A 19,644-nucleotide genomic window follows, 5' to 3' on the forward strand; every position below is an offset into this window, starting at 1 on the left:
TCCAGATGGGTCTCATCAAGGCTGAGCAGAGAAGGATCACCTTCTCCCATCTGCTGGCAATGCTCTGCCTAATGGACCCCAGGAGGCCAGTAGTCTTCCTTGTCACAGAGGAGTTATCACTGGCTCATGGTCACCTCGGTGTCACCAGGACCCCCTGGTCCTTCCCTATAAAACAAAGCGCCATTCTAAAAAAACCACAAGACCTGAAGAATGAGCAGCTCAAATGCTATCTATTGCTGTGTACAATCATGGCTTTCCTTTACTGACTATGATTCAGGAAAAGAAAATATCCAACAACCACAAAATAAGTGAGGACAGAGAATTTCAAGTTTTGAGTAGGGTTTATTTGCTTGTTATGTTTTTCAATTATAATTACACTTGCAAACGTGAACAGCCAAAATTTAATGCCAGAGATTATTAAACACAAGCAAAGAAATCACCAGGATTTAACAGCTGGTAGTTTAGCATAAAACAGTGTTTGAAAAGTAGCTCACATGGCTAGATGATGCAAGTAGCTCTGTGAAGAAACAAGTACACAATTAACAGACCAACACACACTGAACCACAACTCAACTCCTCCTTTTAAGTTGATTGAATTGTTATATTAAGCATTTATATTTACATGTAATCCTGAATTATTTCATTACAACATAGTGAAACTGTCATCATGGATCAATTATTCACTTATAAAGACATTCTATCTTCAAACAGGGTTAAGCCAAATTCTCTCACAGGCAGTTTTGAAAGAAAAACAATGACTGACTGAAAATGCATGCAAAAATCTACAGTAGTTAGGTTACTAATATATCTCTCCTGACTCTGTAACATTCCCTCATAACATGAATGCTATATGTGTGCAGTTGGGAATCCCACAAAATCCCCAAATGATGATGGAATAATGCTGGGTTTTGCTATGTCAAGCCTGCATTCAAATACACGTATATAAGTACGTCTCTCAATGCACAGGCATTCGTGTGCATGTAGAGAGAAGTATTTTTAAACACATACACTCAGACCCCAAAAGACTGTAGAGGTAAAGGCAGGCTTACAAATAAAACAAAATAATACCAGGATGAAATAGTTCTAAACAACAACAAAAATAGGTAATAAATATTCAGTGAGATATATGGCATTATTATAAAGTGCTCTACTAAAATCTCACTTATTAAAATAATGATAAAAATTATGTTCCTTTTAGTTGATTTATATAATTTGGTAAAGCCATTAAATATTCATTATCTATCAGTGACTCTATGCTTCCTTTAAAATTTTAAACAAATAGATAAAAGCAGAAATTAAAAGGCAAAGCACCTAAATGAAGCACTTCTATTGGAGCCTTTCAGGCTTTTGTCCTCAAATTCACTAACAACCGCAAAATTTCAAACCCTAGAGCATACAAATCAAAAAATACAATTCCAATTAAAATTATGAGGCTAAACAAAATTTGATTGGATTTTAAGGATAATGACAAACTGAGAAGTTTTTATCCTACATTAAAATGGCAATGTTTGAATCACAGAAATTACTGAACAACTTTTCTTGTGCATTTCCCCCCTCTTTCCTCACGCATGTGCAATAAAGCTCCAGTGAAACCTAGTCTGTAGGTCCCATTTCTCCACATCCCACTTAATTCTAAAAGCAACCTGGCTTAGATGTTACTGTATCTTGTCCAGTCTGCTTCCACCCTTCTAATTTTCAGCCAAACTCACAAAAGGGTACATCTACAAGAGTGTAAACATCTTCAACAGCTTTATACCGTACCACCAAATTTCTTCTTATTTACCAACATTCACCAAATTTACCAAATTTCTTCTGTACCACTGGAAGTTAAAAAAGAAATGTGGTAATATTGAAAAAAAAACCAACTTCAGGAAATAAAGTGAAACAGTCCCACAATGTGAACCTGTCTCACTGAATTAATAAAAAGCCAAATATCTTTTCATATCTCAGTACAGTAATTTTGGTTTTCTTTCCTCCTCTTTTGTTGATGTTCCTCATTACAATTGCTTTACTCAACCATGGTAAATTTTTGTGACTTCTTTATCCATGGTTTTATGGATAAAACTATCCTTTGAATCAGTAAAAAAACCCCACAACAACAAAACCAGTAAATGGTTATGTTTAATGTCTCCTAGAAAGAGCACTAAAGACTAACAATTCAGCTCTGACACCCCAGTTGAATCAAACAGCATGTAAATTCAGTTGCCTTCAGGAATCTGTTCTGGTCCCAAGAGAGCCCCCTTCTCTGTTGTGCAATTCTTTGAAGCGAAATTCACCCTGTGCAGAGGGCCACCACCTCCTCCCTGCCTGCCTGCAATTGCTCCAGACCAGTTAAGCCCTAATTTGAGGCTAAGGGGGACTGAGCTGGTGCACTGGTCTTGTGCTGCCTCTCTGTGCAAACGCGAAATTCTTATCAAGCCACAGAATTGGCTGATCTGGCTCGCAGTAAATGCATAATGACAGCATTGTCTCTCTGCTCCCTTGCAAGATCTGAGAGATACTGAGCTGCTTAAACCACTGTAGTATTATTTAACAATACATTCCCTACAGCTGGAAGAAAAGAGAAAAAATAAAACCTAAACTAATTAAAGTCCCAACAGCTGAGCAAGAAAGTTAAGTTTTCAGTACGCTACCTGGCACACCACCAATATACATATTCATGAGCTACATGGTAAAGAATGTACTGAGAAAAAAACCAGTGTCCTCAGTTGCACTTCAGCAGCTTCCCTCATTCAACACCAGAATCTCACATTCTGGATACAAAACACTGTTACCTGCAGATTCAGCACAATTTCCCCTTTCCAAGGCACTTAAAGCTACCTAAAACCTGAACTGCAAACAGAAGAGTTGAAATCCCGGCTCCCTTAAGATTTGATCTGACATTTTCACCCTATCAAACACACCCTCAGCAGCAGGGGGTTTTGGCTAGTGTTCTGGTAGCACGTGAGTTACAGAAAAGTATCCCATTTACGTTTTCTTTTAAGTGGCATCTTCTAAACTATTCTTTTTCACCAGCATAGCAACATGCTATGTAAATACTTTGTAAAAATCTCTGTCCTCTGCAAACCCATCAGAAATTTAACTGCAAAGGCACAGGTACATGTAATTGTGTAGGAGGCTATATGCACATAAGATAGATTTTAAAAATCTAAAATTAGATTATATTTTAAAAAATTACATTTGGAACTCTATATTTTGTGTAATCTTGTCTTTGAGTTCCTTTTAATGGAGTTTAGCTGCAATACTTCTGGACACACTTTAAAAACATCACTGAAATAAAGTGATCTGGATCTCCTTTTATTTGCTGAATAGCAGCAAGACCAAGACTTCTAATATCAGGTATTTATTTTTATAGATACTTCACTTCTCATAATGAAACAGATATAAATGTGGTCATAAAATCATGAAACACAGTAATGTGCAAAGTGTAGAGATAAAGACACTAATTGTTTGGCTTGGGTGCAATTCCTAATACCTTTCTTTTTACGAAGCAGAACTGTAAATGATAAATGCTCTGAAAAATCAGTGTACAATCCTTTCTGCAAGTTTCCACATCTCTCTCCCATTTTAGAAAAATTGTATATAAATAATTTTAACCAATTATTGAGTATGGACATTTTAACCTTTCTGCTCAGTACATTTGTTACACAAGATGAGCTCCAAGCATCAGATGTTGATAGAGTGGGCATGTTTCTTGCACAGTGGCTTGTCCTTCTTGGAGAAGAAAGTCTGGCCCTCCAAACTGTCATTACATACCTGAAATGGGATAAAAAAAGAAAAGAACATCCAATTCAGACGGATGAATTACGCCATAACTATTCAGAATGCCAAATCATGGTATTGCTCTATGCACAAATATATTCAAAGAGTAAGAATTATCTTTTTTTTAGGGATCCTCTTTTTATGTAATACTAGTGGTTGGTGTAAGCATAACCTTTCTTAAGACAACAGGTGTTTAAGTGGGAGCAGAGTTAGGTTCAGAATTTAAGTAAAAAACCCCAATCATTAAGACTGGGGCTTCTTTTTTTGGTTTTTTTGGTCATACAATATAAGCAAGCAATACCTTGGCTACAGTGTCCTTATGTCAAAAGCACTCTTGCTACTTTGGAAACACAGCCCATTCCCTTACAACCTTCGACACTTGCTCTGAGGGAGTAAACATCGAGGGTTAAATGCTGGGACACCAGGCTGCAGCCCAGGACACCTTCGCTCGCACCCGTGCCAAAGGCTTACAATAGCAACACACCTTCCAAATAACTGGGAAAGCACTTTTTGTTTGGGCTCAGGGGACTGAGAGAGGTTAGAGCTGTTAACTCCCATATGGGTCAGGTTAGCACAAGCACTGCTGCCAGGGCTTGTTTAAAGGTAGACCAGCTTTACTTACGGAGCATACAAAGCAAGTGTCATGCCAAGTGTGGCCCAGAGCTTCAAGAAACCTGTCCCCAGCTTCAATGGGGAATTCACAGCCATGGCACATCGTACCAAAAAGGGCATAGTAATCTGCAAAGAGATACAAACAGGTTTTAAAGCATATGCAGAAAGGTGAGGCTGACCCCTTGAGAGCTTTGCTCTTTTCTTTCATTGGCAATAGGTTCAGACTTGCTGAGGTTTATAAGACTCAGTATATTAAATAAAACGCTCCTAGATCGAAAGACTGGGATGTTGATTTCTCCTTGCTAATTCAGTTTTCTTCCTCATTCTTTCAAGTGGGCAATGCTTCCATCTTCCCGGTGTTTCATTTCCTTGAGATCAACAGTGTGCTGGAGAGGGGGAAATGTGTGCTCCTTGCAGAGCACCCACGTGAACTCTACGTGTTCCTTACATTCTCTCCAACTCTGCTTTGAAAGCACACTCCAGCTGTTCACACTACAGACCTCCTCAGAGAGTAATGAACTCCTACCTACTTTCTGGCACAATAGTTGCCCCAGACTGCACTACTCAAAACCATGTAATCATTAGGGCTCTGTGCTAACTAGAGTCTAGAAATTTGGATCAAGTTGGAATACCTTTCTAGTCACTAGAGTTTATTACATGGCTTTAAAAAAAACCCAACAAAATGACAAAACAAATCCCCAAAACAAACAAACAAACCCTTCCTCTTCATTACTATGAAGAACAAGAAGCTCCTCCAGCAATCCCAGGGAGAAGGGACTAAAACAAATGACATTGAACCATTCATATTCCCCACCCCAAGTTGTCCGGTCTTTTTCACTTATTTCAACTCTCAAACATCCCATTCTAGGAAGCAAATGTTTTATTCCTGCAGAGACAACAGTGGCATTACTGCTATAGCATGAGAGAATTTGGGACCAGCACGCTACCACAGCAATCACGTCATGCAGCATTGTGTCTCCATAGGATGAACTACAGTCAAAGTGACAGCCATAATGAAACTTTGGACTCCATCTACCAGTTAACAGAGTGTTACTACCATAATAACACTCTGACAGGGAAATTGATGCCAGGGGTTGTTTTCAAAGGAGAATTATAAGGGGTGGGAAGCGGAGTAGAAGTGGATTTCGTTTCTCACCTAGACTATACAGACCTGCTGAAGCTCTAATGCTTACTACAACAGAGCCCACAGAAGATCATCGGATGTGTCAAGCCCAAGAGAAAAGTCCTGGTTTTGTTTAGTAAGACAGTGTTTTGTGTGATGACCTCCCTCAAAATGCATCCTCGTAGAAGATATCTCAACAGGATGGGGAACACAAGTGCTCTGGAATAGCAAAGCCCTCGATGGCTGCCAGTGGCAAGAAACTGTTTCACCGATCACCTCCATGCTACTGGAATGAATTTTTAAGTGTTTAAGAAGAAAGACAATAAAAACATCAAATGGTACAACAGAACTGTGCAAAACCCCTGAAGGACACAGTCTCATGACCATACTCTTTCAGCCCTTTGCATTTGTGATCATACAGAATCTTACCGATATTTTCCTGGTGCTGGCAGTTAAAACCTTCTGTAAGCTGGCCTGTGGTTGTGTTGATAAGTTTATTGGCTTTTCTTCTGAAGAAAGGGCAGTAGATAAGGCAGAATGAAGGGCATCAGCTTTCTTTTGCATGCTTGAATTGCGATACCACAGAAGCCTTCCAAGGCAGACTTCTTACATAGTCACATATCAGTACTTCCTGCACACAGCACTTTCAAAACTAGGCTACTAACTCTGCACTTCAAAAAAGTTCAAAGTTGTAGATATCTGGACTTTTAATTCAATTTTAGCCTCAACATCTAAACCCAGAACATTCTGCAGATTAAACCCCTTTTAATACTAATAGCTGCTGCTGTTGTAATTTCAAGTACAGATTTAAAATTAGAACTCTCCTTTGCACTAGGAAGAAGGAAAGTTGGCAATGACATTTACTCCTTATTTCTTTAAAATTAGTCATAGACTCAAAACTCCAGCTGGACTGAAAGTCTTTGAAAAATTAATATAACTCAAATTAACATCTAGTTAGCGAGCCAGAGCCATTACAAAGTATCACTGCCAATAACACCTCACAGATTGTGTCTGCACTAACTTGTGCTAGCAACTTTCTATCTCAGAAATAAACGTTGCAAGAAGTGTAGTATACTTGATATCTTACCACAGCTTTTCCTGCTCACAGTATAGAAAAAGGCACATTTTGCACAGGAATTGTAAAAGTAGCACAAATCAATGCACTGCACAACATGTGGGTCATTTGGTGGCAGGAACAAGAATTGAACCTTAAGAGAACAAAGCCTGTCATGAGCTTTCCACCCAAAGGAGAGTTATTGATTCCTCCAGTACTATTTTTGAATCATCAAATGGTTCCAAGATTAGGGGTTTCTCCTTGCTTCAGGATGAAATTTCACCGTGCTGTCACACTGGAGGATGCTGCTTGTATACGCATTTCCTCTGCTGCTCCACAAATTCAATAGAAGCAACACCCTACCCTACTTGTGTCACCAAGTTAGCAATAACCTACTGTGTCCTTTTGTATCTGCCAACACCTCATTAAAGCAGCTGTGACAAGAGGGATTTTGGATAAATTGGCCTCCTTCCCTCATGCTTACAGTACCTAACACTCTCCATGGCACCCACTGTGAACAACTCTGGGATCAGTTCAGAGGGAAATCTTAGCTTCTAAGAGGTCATTAGAATTTCGTGCTAAATCTTTTCTGGTCAATCCATTTCTACATCTAGTGAAACTGAAATGTTCCTAAGAATAGAAGGAAAACCATAACAAGGGTCCAACTGACAGTTCCAACACAGCATGCACTGTGGAAACAGGTAATTTTGATGTTAAGTTTGTCTCTTTTCCATTTTGTGGGAATTGTTTTACAAATTGTTTATTTTTTCCTAGCTCAGAGGGGCACATGGAAAGTTTTAAGCAAACTAGAAAACCAACTTAAATAAAAACTGTTCATAATAATAATAGGTTGACAAAAAGCTCAAGACAACCTGGCAATGTGCACTCACAGCCCAGAAAGCTAACTGTATCCTGGGCTACACCACAAGAGGAGTGGCCAGCAGGTGAGGGAGGGATTCTGAACCATCTGCTCTGCTCTCCTGAAACTCTACTGGAAGTCCTGCATCCAGCAATGGGGCTCCCGAGATGGGATGGGTGAGGACCTGCCGGAGCAAGTCCAGAAAAGGTCACAAAGATGCTCAGAGGGCTGGATCTCCTCTCCTTTGAGGAAAGTCTTAAGAGTGTTGTGGTTGTTCAGCCTGAAGAGAAGGCTCCAGGCAGACCTTACAGCACCTTCCAGTACCTGAAGGGGGCCTACAGGAAAGCTGGAGAGGGACTTTTTACCAGGACATGTAGTGACAGGACAAGGGGAAATGGCTTTAAACTGAAAGAGTACATTTATATCGGATAATAGGAAGACTTTTTTTTACTGTGAGGGTGGTGAGGCACTGGAACAGGTTTCCCAGAGCAGCTGTGGATTCCCCATTCCTGGAAATGTTCATGGCCAGCTGGATGGGGTTTTGAGCAACATGGTCTAGTGGAAGGAAGCCCATGGCAGGGGGGATGGAACTAGATGATCTTTAAGGTCCCTTCCAACCCAAACTATTCTATGATTCTATACAAAATGTTATGATGAGCCGGAGTGCTAAAAACCAAACCAGAAATGCTCTGAACTTCTAAGCCACATCATTCACATAATATTGCTCATCAGCATTTCAAGTGCTGTAATTGTATCACTGTATTTTTCCCCTGACGGTTTTTTTTATCCTTGATCCTGCAAAAAACAACCTGGACAGACTGCTTACTCTTGGAAGTCCCTCAGGCTGTGAATAAGGCTTTTCAGAGAAAAACATATTACTCCACTGGCATTTGCTCGTGTTTGGTAAATAAGCAGATTTAAGTAAACTTCAGATTATTTTAAAGCCAAGCAGAAAGTCACCCTAAAACTAACACTTTGATGTATCACTGATACTACAGCTGAGGACTTAATAGGAATAGGTAAATTCAGTGACAAGAAGCCTGCTGCTGCTGAAGCTGATGAAGAAATCCTCACCAACTCCTCCTGCTGCAAACTTAAAGTGTCTACAGCAGCTGTTGTTGCTTTGAATTGACATACCAAAGTTACATGAAATTGCTGGGGCACTTCTAATGTGAAGCTTGAGAAAAGGGAATTATTTTTTTCCCCAACCTTGCTGAGCTCTGCTCTCCTGCACAGCTGCAGTAAACTTTGGTTTTGCTGCTTCTTACCCGTCTCACAGTAGGGATCACCATCTTCTAAGTGAAAGACATTATTGCGGATGGGGTTATGACAGGCCACACACACGAAGCAGGAAACGTGCCAAGTTTGTTTCAAAGCATTTATTACTTCCTGTGGGGATTAGAAAAAGTGTGAGGAACACATTATTTCGATGTGATGACTAGATTGTGGTAGCCATGCCTCCACACTTGATTCATTTCAAGAATACTTCGTTTCCTACTGCTACGTTGAAAATGGGTTGTGCACGCAAGTTCTGCGATGTTAAACTTAATGAGGTGCTTTATTTATGGTACATCTCCTTATTTTTCATGAGCAATCCTTTGGGGTTTTTGGAAGGTTTGACATAGAGTTGGACAGATTTTAACAACTCATTTGTTCACATTCTTAATTTTAATCAACATCTCACCCATAATGGTCCCCTGAAATAAGAAAAGCAGCATCCCTGCCTTCTCTTGAAGTCTGTGAAGAGTTAATCCGAAGACATCACACAGAAAATCACGATTGCTTGTGTTGTTTTGGAAGATGCTATAGTGCCAAATATGACTTGAGAATTGTGCTGCCAGAGGCCTGCATGACCCCAGTTACACAAGAATGCAGACACATTGCTGTCTGCAGTGAAACAGCAGCCAATCAGCTGGCAGGCTCAAATGAGCCATATCAGTGCCGAGTAGGATAACTCATCTTTCCATCTACATTGACGCTGGGAATATTTCAGTACTTCACATCTAGCCAAACAGTGTGTTCTTAATGCTCAGCTCACCTAAGGAGGATTATTTCTTTTTACTTCCCTCCCCCACTTCCCCCTTCATTCCCATTCCCAGTAAAAAGCTGCCAATTTAAAGCATTTTGCTCAAGAAAATTTGGTATTCGCAACAGCTACAGAACAGCTTCACAAAAACAGGAGCTGAGCTTGGAAGAGCCAAGGAAACTACAAGACCTTTTCTCAAAGAGATTGAAAAGGTTCAACATTAGAAGATCCAAAGCCATATTTTGTATGTGATGGGAGCTGAAAAGGTGTGTCAAGAGTATGTTTGAAAGAACGCAGACTGGGTCAGGTAAAATGGAATTTCATTGCAGAGAAGCACTGAACACTGTGATTATTGTTCCCACCAAGAAACAGGCCGCTTGCTGGTCACTTACCCCAAGGATCTTCCTCTGGCACTTTGAACACTCAGGGGCAAAGAACTTCTCATAGCAGACCTCACAATACAGCATCCCTTTCTCTTCCACAAATCCAATGTAAGCCATGGAGGTTTTGCAGTGAGCACAATTAAACTCCTCTGGATGCCATGACTTTCCCAAAGCCACCAAGAAGGGTCCTCTGATTAGAAAGAAGAGATACTGTCAGCAAATGCACCTGGACTGGCTCCTGCAAAAGCTGTTAATAGACTTACCTGCAATAGCTCTGTGCCATTACTACACTGTTCACACACACTGCTCCATCCCTCTTTCTTCCTACAGGCCCTAAGAAAGCTCTGAGCGTTGACTGCATCCATCTCCACGGAACGATCTCCTCGAAACATCTGCTCACAATAAACACTAATTCTTTTCACTTCACTGCATTTCAGAAATTTTGTTTAGAACTACATTAAATGCAGCACTGAAGTATCTGCTAGAGAAGGGAAGAAGGATGTTTCCCATGTTCCCAATTCCATCTACTGCAAAGAGATATTTGACTCAGCGACATGATCAACTCTCCTATAGTCTGCATTCATACTGAGACTACAAATATTAGTAGACTTGACCCCACTAGGAGCAGATAACATCAGCTTCTTCTGAGACAAAAATTCAATCACTGTCCCTATTCAACAAGTTTCTTACAGGATAACCCATTCTAGTTATAGGACGAACTTTTTTGTATTAAAATAGGTAAATTTTTTCCTAAACACACTTTGTCTATCATTTGCAAATGCAAAATAACAATGCTTTTAATAGCATTTGTCTGGTTAATGCAATGCAGCTAATAGAAAAGAAATTCATCCATTTCTCAGTCAACAAGAACTTCTCAGTTTGTAACTCATGAATCCCAGTTATATATCATTGTCCCTATATTTATCTAAAATATATTCAGCATGTTAATTTCTTTAGTGAACACATTTACTTTAAAGAGGTGCCTCCAAGGTCCCACCAACACTCAACCTTCCAGAATTTAGGTTTGAAATGAACTTTGTGGTTCAAGTTCATCTCCCTCACCAGATTTCCTGTTTTTGCTATACCAATAAAGATGTAATTCTTTCAAGCAGTGCTTCATTTCTTTTTTTTCCTGATCTAATACTGCAATGAAAAAAAACCTGAAAGGTACTAATATGACAACCTGCTGCTAAATACTTTTTTCGAAACCAAGTAAGCTACAAGAACATTTTTGTGTAAGATTTTCATATGAACAAAGCAAGAGCAATAAAGAAAAAAACCCAAACGAACAAGAAAAAACCCAAACAAACCCCCCAAATCTGCCTTGAAATTTGATTATGTAGACTCTAAAATGGAAATATAAGTGGGCTGAGGACAGAGGGCAACTTAATTAAGGATAGAGGGTGAAGACTTTAATTTCTCTTCTACATTTTCTCTGGCGACGCTATGTATTTTCAGCAGGATGAGAAGTCAAAGACAAGGGACTCAAACAGATTTAGGATAACCCAAAGACCTCGTAAAATGATAAACATATTTAATCTGGGCCAGTTTCTTCTATTCACCTCTGCTTATTGGAGGGAACGCAGTGAAAAAGGGCTCCTGAAGGGAAGCCTGTAGCTCTTTAAGGAGAGAGCTGGGGCTGAGCGCAGCTCTCCGGCCCCCGCTCCCAGCGGATGCCTGAGCAGTGCAAACACTGACCTAACCCGATACCCTCCCACTGCTCTACAAGCACCTTCTTACATCAATGCCCTTTCAGTTATGTACTGATCAAACAATACAAGCCCTTATGTACAACAAAGTGCCCTCAGAGCGCCGTGTCAGCACAGGCTAATTTAACAGATTCATTAACACGGGGCTGACACTAAAGACGCTCTCCCAGCTCCAGGTAGGATTGAGTTTCTGGCCATCTGCACTGAAATGATGGCTCAGTTAGCTCTGTAGTGGGAAGCATGCATGCTAGCAACAGGAGGAGAAGGAATTTTAACATCTGCTGCGTTTAGCTCTCCAGAGTTTACAGCCCCGACATGTTGAGGTCAGCCATTCAGGACAGTGCGCAGGAACACAGACAGACCGGGAACAGTCTGAGAGTGCACCTACGGAGTTCCTTTCCCAAAGACCCCAGACAGCTGGGGCTGTGCCCTGCACAATGTCTACGAGGTGTTCCATTAGTGGACTGGCTCCCTGTGCACACATGTCCAGAAGAACACTTTCTAAATACTATTTTACTTTCAATCAGGCCGCAGTTTAAACATGTCAAGCTGATACTGCAGCTTAATGATACCTGCAACTTAAAAGCTGCCCCAAAGCCCATGGGAAAAAAAAAAGAGGAAAAAAAACCACCTGCCATGTAAAATACACTAAAACATGGTATTCAGAACTTGGAGGTGTTCCCAGACTCTGCATAATTTTGCCATCAAAATGATAGCTTCCAGTAATGAAAGGTATTTATTTCCTCTATTAATTTGAAAAGAACTTTAAAGTCCCAACTTGAGTAAGGGGGCAGGATGCCCACACTCATGCAAGGTGACAGGAAGGAGCTGGGGGGATACTGCGCTAGGAAGATGGCTGTAGATGGTTTTGTCCTTCCTTCCTTCACCATTTAAAAACAAAACCAATAAAAATCCCACATGCCTCTGTCAACTAGAACATATTTGTAAAAGTAGTGCTAAAAACCCACATTCCTACTGTCCAAATGGAATATGGCATGACCCAGCTGGCAACAGTTGGCTATGAATGTGCCTCTACCCCGGGCTACTCTGACATGCTGAGCATTTCTTAACAAATTTCTGGCATCGCCACCTGGGCCACATGAATGGAACTCAGAGATGAAAATCAACTAGTAATTTTTTTTTTTTTTTTTGGAAAGAGATTCTGATTGATTTACAAGAGTATTTGTAGAATCTTATGCTCCAAAGGATCACCAGGTACATAATTTTAGTAGTCACCTCAAACATCTGGGTTCTGCATGTAACAATGAGATTGGGGCAAACTGAAAGGAGAAGTAAGCAACATACAGGGAATATAAGTGCAATTTCAATGACTTAACACTTGCAACTGAATATAACTTCTTCAGTATGGTTGTGATATATTATGTTAGTAGGCCAATAATTTAGTTCCTCATGTGGCTTGTACTGTGATAGCAAGTGGTGGTAGAGAGATCAAAAAGGATTTGCACATCTGCTAGGAAGGCCAATCACTTCACAGTTAACCATACAGCAGTTCTACATTCTTCGAAGTTTCTTCTTCTCCTGGCTGAAAATGCCACAGTATACAATTTGTGTATAGGAGGTGCTGAAGGGAAGCACTGTTTGTACTTTTTCCCTTTTGCCTTTAAAAACAATTAAGCTTTATGAAAAGGTGACAAAGCCAAATCATCATTCAGAGCAGACGTGCCAAAGAATATGTTCTCAATGGTGATCCAGGGAAAACACATTTGGACTTCAAAGGAAGAGCCAACTCTGCAATGCAGAACTTGGTATGGCTGTCTGGGAACCAGAAGTCTTCATCAGGAAATGCCAGAAGTCTGCCAGACCGTCACAGCAAGTAGATCAAGAGAAATTTAGTTTGCCTCCAGCTTTGATTCTTTTAGACATGGAAAGAAAAGCTCACTTAATGAAGCTTTGGAAAAAACTGGAACCTTCAGACAATCACTGTGTGAATAATTGAAGATATATTAAAAAGTTGTAAGTGTCTCTAAGAAAGGTTTTGGCTCAACCAGCCATGGTTACTCTACGCCTGAGTGTAAAGTAACCAACTCCAGAATGCATTTTGGCTTCAAAACAGATGTACAATGCAATGTCACTTGATCCTCCTCCTACCTTTTCATAGATAAAGCTATCACTGAGGGCATGAAGTGTAGTTATGCTAAAAGTTGAATTCAAAATGCCATCGCAGTCTTCCAAATCCACTGTATGCTGTGAACATGAGGCATATTTGGCATTGATTAATGCACATCAACTTATCCTCAGAACACTCGCTTTTAATTATTGAGTAGGCATTTAACATATGAAGAAATATAAGGATTTAAACACCACCAGCAAATTACAAAGAAGTCAGATGTGGCTACCAATTACTATTCATGAAAAGGTGTCACTTACAATAGATGACAATGGCTTAAGCAGAGTCAAGTGGGGCTCTGCAGTTTGTCCTCACATATCCACTAAGGAGTAAATGCTGCTCCACAGACCAACACACTGCCCTACTTAGAGGGAAGCAGCTCATCTCTTTTTTTAATGGGGATCAAAACGAGGAAGTGGGAGTAGCAGAAAGTGATTTAAGGGCCAAGAGAAGAGGGAAACTGCTCAGGACTGAGACCCCACAGCACAGAGCACCAGCACACCCTGATAAACCACAGCTGCTATAAAAGGCAGTGAAGTCTCTTGTATGAAAGATGCAGCTTATAGTGCACTTTGTGTTTGGTTTAAAACTAAAATAACACTACAAAAAAGAAAGTGAGTGGTTTCTTCTGTGTTATTCTCTAGACACAAATCCAAAGCCCAGAGAACAAGGACAGAATACTAAAGACAGACAGAATTATTATATAGGCCAAACTGTTCAAGGAATCAGATGAATCTCATCCCAAAAATACGTACACCTTTTTTGATATTAATCTTTGATTTTGCAATGAAGCAAAAAAATTGGATTAAGATGCATAGGTGCACCTGTGCTGGGAATTGGTGTAAGTATTTTCTATTGCTTCAAGAGAATTAGGTTCATATATTTTTATTTCCTTGATGTATACAGTGGAAGTAGGAATAACTTTTCCAAAGCATCACAGATCCATTAGTAAAGAGTCTTCTAAAATTAACCCAGTGCTAACTGAACTGGTAGTGAACTACCAGAACAGAAATCTCATGGAAGCAAACAAGGTGGACTCAGTTCACCCCTAAAGATCAAGTGATTTGCTCTAGCTGGTTCTGATGTAGAATTCAGGCCAGGGCTCAAGAGACTACAAAAACCCATGGTGGAAAGGCTGATTTTCTGTTATACTGAATGAAAATTATACAGTTTATGGAGTTCCTCATTTTTCAAAGTTTTCTAATCAAAAAAGCCTCTTTATTTAATCATGCTGAAACATAATCCACACTCTCTTAGTTTGTCCACTGAAAACACGGGACATAGATAAATAAATAAAAAAATACTATCAAAAAATCATTACTTTCCCCTTGTAGTTCAACAATACAAATGACTGAACAAGCAAGAAGAAAACACTTTTAAAGAATATATTTCTTTCAATAATCCAATTCCAATAAACTAAGACATTTCTATTTTAAGGAAGAAATAAAATGCAAGGTAGATGAAAATGAGGATGATTTGCACACTGGCAATAAAAGCAATTACAATTCCCTGGATGAAACAATCATGACTAATTGCCAGAAATCACTGACTGAACAATGCAACCCAGATTCAATTCTTCCTCCATACAAAATTCTGGCTAGTGATAGGATATCTTATGGCATCAGCAGAACTTATTTAACTTAATCTCATTTGGCAAACTCTTGTTTGTGTTGCTTAATGTTTCCTATCCATGTCATACAAGTCAAGGACAATAGCTACCTTAATGTCAAAAGGCCAAAGAGCCCATCAAAGAGCTTGAAATCCAGCAATGAAGGAAATTATTATCAATCCAGTCCTAGTAATTGTTAAAACATCACTTGCTTTTCTTCTAAGGATGTTATTTTTCTTCTTCTCGATTAGAAACTACAGTTTAGAAATCAACATTTGTGACTAGTCTTTCTAAGACTATACTCTCTGGTTGGTTTCCAACTAGCTATAATTCCCAGTTCTATTGGAATGGGTGTATAAATTAAAAGTAACTTTCTTACTTTTCTTTGGTTTTACATTTACTCCATTCCATCCAGCTTTCTGGTTCTCTGTAAAAGGCACTGTAAGACTGTGACTGTTAGCAGTTCACAATATTTTTCCTCCAAAGTAGTCTCATTCTCAGTTTTTTTAGATAAACCATGCATGAAAACAGTGTTCTGCATTACCAAAATGAAGCCTTAAACCACTTGTGCCTAAAGAATCAAAAACCACGAAAGCAAAACAAAGCCCTGCTGTGAGAGAGCCTGCAGGATGAACAGAATCATAGAATCGTTTAGGTTGGAGAAGACCTAAGGTCATTGAGTCCAGCTGTTCACTCAAGTCCAGCTGTTCACTGCCAAGTCCACCACTAAGCCATGTCCTGAAGTCCCACATCTACACATCTTTTAAATACCTCCAGGAGGGTGACTCCAACACTTCCATGGGCAGTCTGTCCACTGCTGGACAACCCTATTAGTGAAAAAACTTTATTCCTAATATCCAACCTCACATCTTAAGGCTATGTCGTATCACTGGAGGAACATTATTTCCGTAATGATAAAAGAAAGTACTGTTGACTCTAGATAAACCTGCTGACTACTTTGAACCAATCTCCATGTCACTACAGCCTCCTCTCAAGCAGTTGTAGAGAGTGATAAGGTCCTCCATGAGCCTCCTTTCCTCCAGGCTAAACACCTCCAGCTCCCTCCGCTGCTCCTCACCAGAGCTGTGCCCCAGAGCCTTCACCAGCTCTGCTGCCCTTCTCTGGACACACTCCAGCACCTCAATGTCCTTCTTGTCTTGAAGGGCCCAGAACTGAATACAGGATTTGAGGTGTGGCCTCACCAGTCATGAGTACAGGGGGACAATCCCTGCCCTGGTCCTGCTGGCCACACTATTGCTGATACAGGCCAGGTTGCTATCGGCCTTCTTGGCCACCTAGGCACATGCTGGCTCTCGTTCAGCTGCTGTTGACCAGCACCCCCAAGTCCTTTTCTGCTGGGCAGCTAGCCAGCCACTCTGCCCCAGCCCACAGTGATGCCTGGGGTTGTTGTTTCCCAAGTGCAGGACACAGAACTTTGCTTTACTCAATGTCACAAAACTGACCTCAGCCCATTGATGCAGCCTGTCCAGATCCCTCTGCAGGGCCTTCCCACACTCCAACAGACCAACACTCCTGCCCAACTTGGTCACCAGCAAGTGTGACTAAGTGTGCCCTTGATCCCGGTCTGGATCATTGATAAAGATATTAAGCAGGCCATGCTCCAATACTGAGCCTGGGGAGCAACACTGGTGACCAGTCACCAACTGGATTTAGCTCCATTCACCACCACTGTCTGGGCCTGGCCATCCAGCCAGTTCTGTACACCCCAAAGAGCGCCCCAGCAAGCAGATACACACCTAATGACTTGGTTACAGTGTGCACACATGGGAGTGCGCTTCCCCGCTGGAATATGCTCCGCCCGCTGAACCAGCGTGTCTTGCTCATTTAGCTGAGATGCTGTTGTAGCTTTTTCACTCGGGGAGGCTGTTACAGGCGATTTAATACTGTTCGATGGCCATCCACTGACAGGAGCTGCAGAAAAAACACCAAAAGCATTTAGAGGACCATCTTTCAGTACCAAGTAAATTAACTTGATATACAAGCAACCAACAACATTTGCCTAACATCATTGTCCAGCGTATACCTACCTGTCTCCTTAAAGGAACAGATTAAAAAGCACTAATTTTCACCTCCTCCCCCAGCAAGTTACCAAGAAAGTCCTACCTACTTTATGAGATGTCTGTGAAATAACACAGAATGGTTTTGGCTAACTCGTAGAGGTAGTGGACAAATTTCAACATGTTGAAGAAGTTAGGTAAAAGAATATACAACCTGTGAAGGCATTATTTTGTTTTAGATACAAAAGCTGAAGCCAAGAACATCAGTGTATGAACAGAGGCAGGAGAATATGACATACCTACTCAAAAAATTTCACAGTGAGTGCAGTAGATCATACATCATTACTAACACGTTAAACAAGAACATACATTCAGTACAACATGTGTAGGAACTTAAACTAGAGTACTGTATAAGCAAAATACATTTCTAAATTGAAATTAAACACTGGTCTAGATCAGTGGTTTCTGCCAATATGAAGCACTCCAAAGGTCATGTACGCATCCTCCTTATAGAAGTATGACACAAATAAAACCCTGACATTTTCAGATATGTATACACTACACACTTCCATGTGTACTAAGGGTTTTAGAGTTGTAGAATAGACATAAGCTTTTATGGAGTTTGAAAAATACATTTACAAAAATGAAAGGCACAAATGATACTGTTGTAAGGGTAGCGAAGAAACAAACAGTCCTCTGCTTTTCTTTCCCCTCGATTGATATAAGTACCTTGGTAACATACAAGCTACAGCCACATGGGTTTATGGGAGCAGTTATTCCTGTCAAGAGGAGGTATCTTTCTTTTTCAAGTACATTATAAAAAAGCCCACATTTCCATAGCCTTTTGTTTAAAACCACAGGCAAAAGAAACCTGGAGTGTTTACTTGGTGCCCTGGCTTTAGTGCAGCCTTGCTGAACCTTGTATCAGAGTGGAATTAAGACACAAGTGGGAACTCAGAGACAAACAACCAAGCAATGACTGAGACATCAGACAGTGCAGGATGATGCTTCTGCAGCTCTCCAACACCAAGGTCAAGGTACGTAGCTTTGCAAAAAATATAGTCTGTGAAGCTGATAATCTTTGGGCTACTCATCCTCTCTCATTTTTCATATCACCTTCCAGGGAAAAGATGAAGAATTGTTTCTCATTATCTCCAGTAACGTAATGCTGATCAGCCTCTGCCCTACAGAAAAGTTGCAAAACAATGCATTCCCTGCTGAAAGAGAAGTGGCACACTAATTCACAGAGAAGATAGACTTAAGCAACACAGAATCCACAGAAAATCCAACAAAAATGCCAATATTGTGCTATTTACAGAATATAGCCAAGCACTACACAATTAATCAGAACAATACCATGAATTTTAGCAGCTCTCTCCTCTACTCACGTGTAGGCTAAGACAACACATCTGGAAGAGAAATCCTTTTTAACACCAGTGCTTTTGTACTATTATTACACTTGGTATTAACCTGCTGATATGGGTTCAATACCTGCTTTTGCTTACTCCTTCTCTGTATGAAGAAGAAATATACTCATATCTTTCTCATATCTTTTTTTTTTTTTTTTAAGTGGTTGGTTTACCAAAATTTCTCATATCAGGTCATTTCAAGACTGACATATTTTTGGATCCTTTTCCGAATCTGATGTAGAAAAAGTATAACAATTCATAAGGGTTGCTTTTTTTGTTTTTTTGTTTTTTTAAACAAGACTATTAGTTATATTTAATATATAATTAATAAATTTGCAATATCTTGAAAAAATAACATCTTTATTCTTGAAACATTCAACATTCCTGAGTGGAAAGAATTTAGGAATAGAAGCACTTGATCTTGAACAAGTCACTCTGCTACTGTAGTTCACTTCAGATTATAAATGACTGCTAAACTGAAAACCAAGGAAGAGATAAAAATGAAAAAGGTGGCAGAACAGCTTTGAAGACATGAACAAAAGTGGTGTTGATTAATAGCACTTTCCTCCTCTGTCAGCACACATGGTTTTTCAATTTTCAGATCCCATTTCATGAGAAGACAGGAATACACACTAAACCCAAATCTGTTTGAAGACTGCTTTTGCCATAAATCAAATTGCAGCACAGCTTTTAGTGTACTGCTAATTTCTGTTTGGGTTATCCACTGAATACCAAAGCCCATTCAGACACATCAGGTGTCTCGTTTGCACTGTGTAGTTAAAAAAAGTCTTTCTGCTTGCTTAAGGGGGGAAAAAAAGTACAAATATCACAATTGCTCCCTTTTGCTTGGTCTCATTACAGCTTTCATTACCGCTGTTTTTATGAATGATGCTTTTCCGAACACTACCTAACTTCAAAGTTACTACTGGCCAGGAGCAGAATTTGTCTACGT

General features: G+C 40.0%; 1 protein-coding gene across 9 annotated transcripts in view; it reads right to left on the reverse strand.

The window, feature by feature from the left end:
• Positions 1-322: 322 nt before the first annotated feature.
• Positions 323-19,644, reverse strand: part of PDLIM5 (PDZ and LIM domain 5) — a 138,638-nt gene continuing 119,316 nt past the window's right edge. For all 9 annotated transcript variants that reach the window (XM_048304922.1, XM_048304927.1, XM_048304926.1 and 6 more), the window contains 5 exons: positions 17,023-17,197; positions 9,829-10,009; positions 8,679-8,799; positions 4,385-4,500; positions 323-3,756 (listed from right to left, as the gene is read on the reverse strand). In XM_048304922.1, the coding sequence (XP_048160879.1) occupies positions 3,667-3,756; positions 4,385-4,500; positions 8,679-8,799; positions 9,829-10,009; positions 17,023-17,197 (683 nt within the window). In that variant the 3' untranslated portion in view covers positions 323-3,666. The remainder of the gene's footprint in view (positions 3,757-4,384; positions 4,501-8,678; positions 8,800-9,828; positions 10,010-17,022; positions 17,198-19,644) is intronic.

Source organism: Corvus hawaiiensis, chromosome 5 (assembly GCF_020740725.1).
Source record: "Corvus hawaiiensis isolate bCorHaw1 chromosome 5, bCorHaw1.pri.cur, whole genome shotgun sequence".
Taxonomy (NCBI): Eukaryota; Metazoa; Chordata; class Aves; order Passeriformes; family Corvidae; genus Corvus; species Corvus hawaiiensis.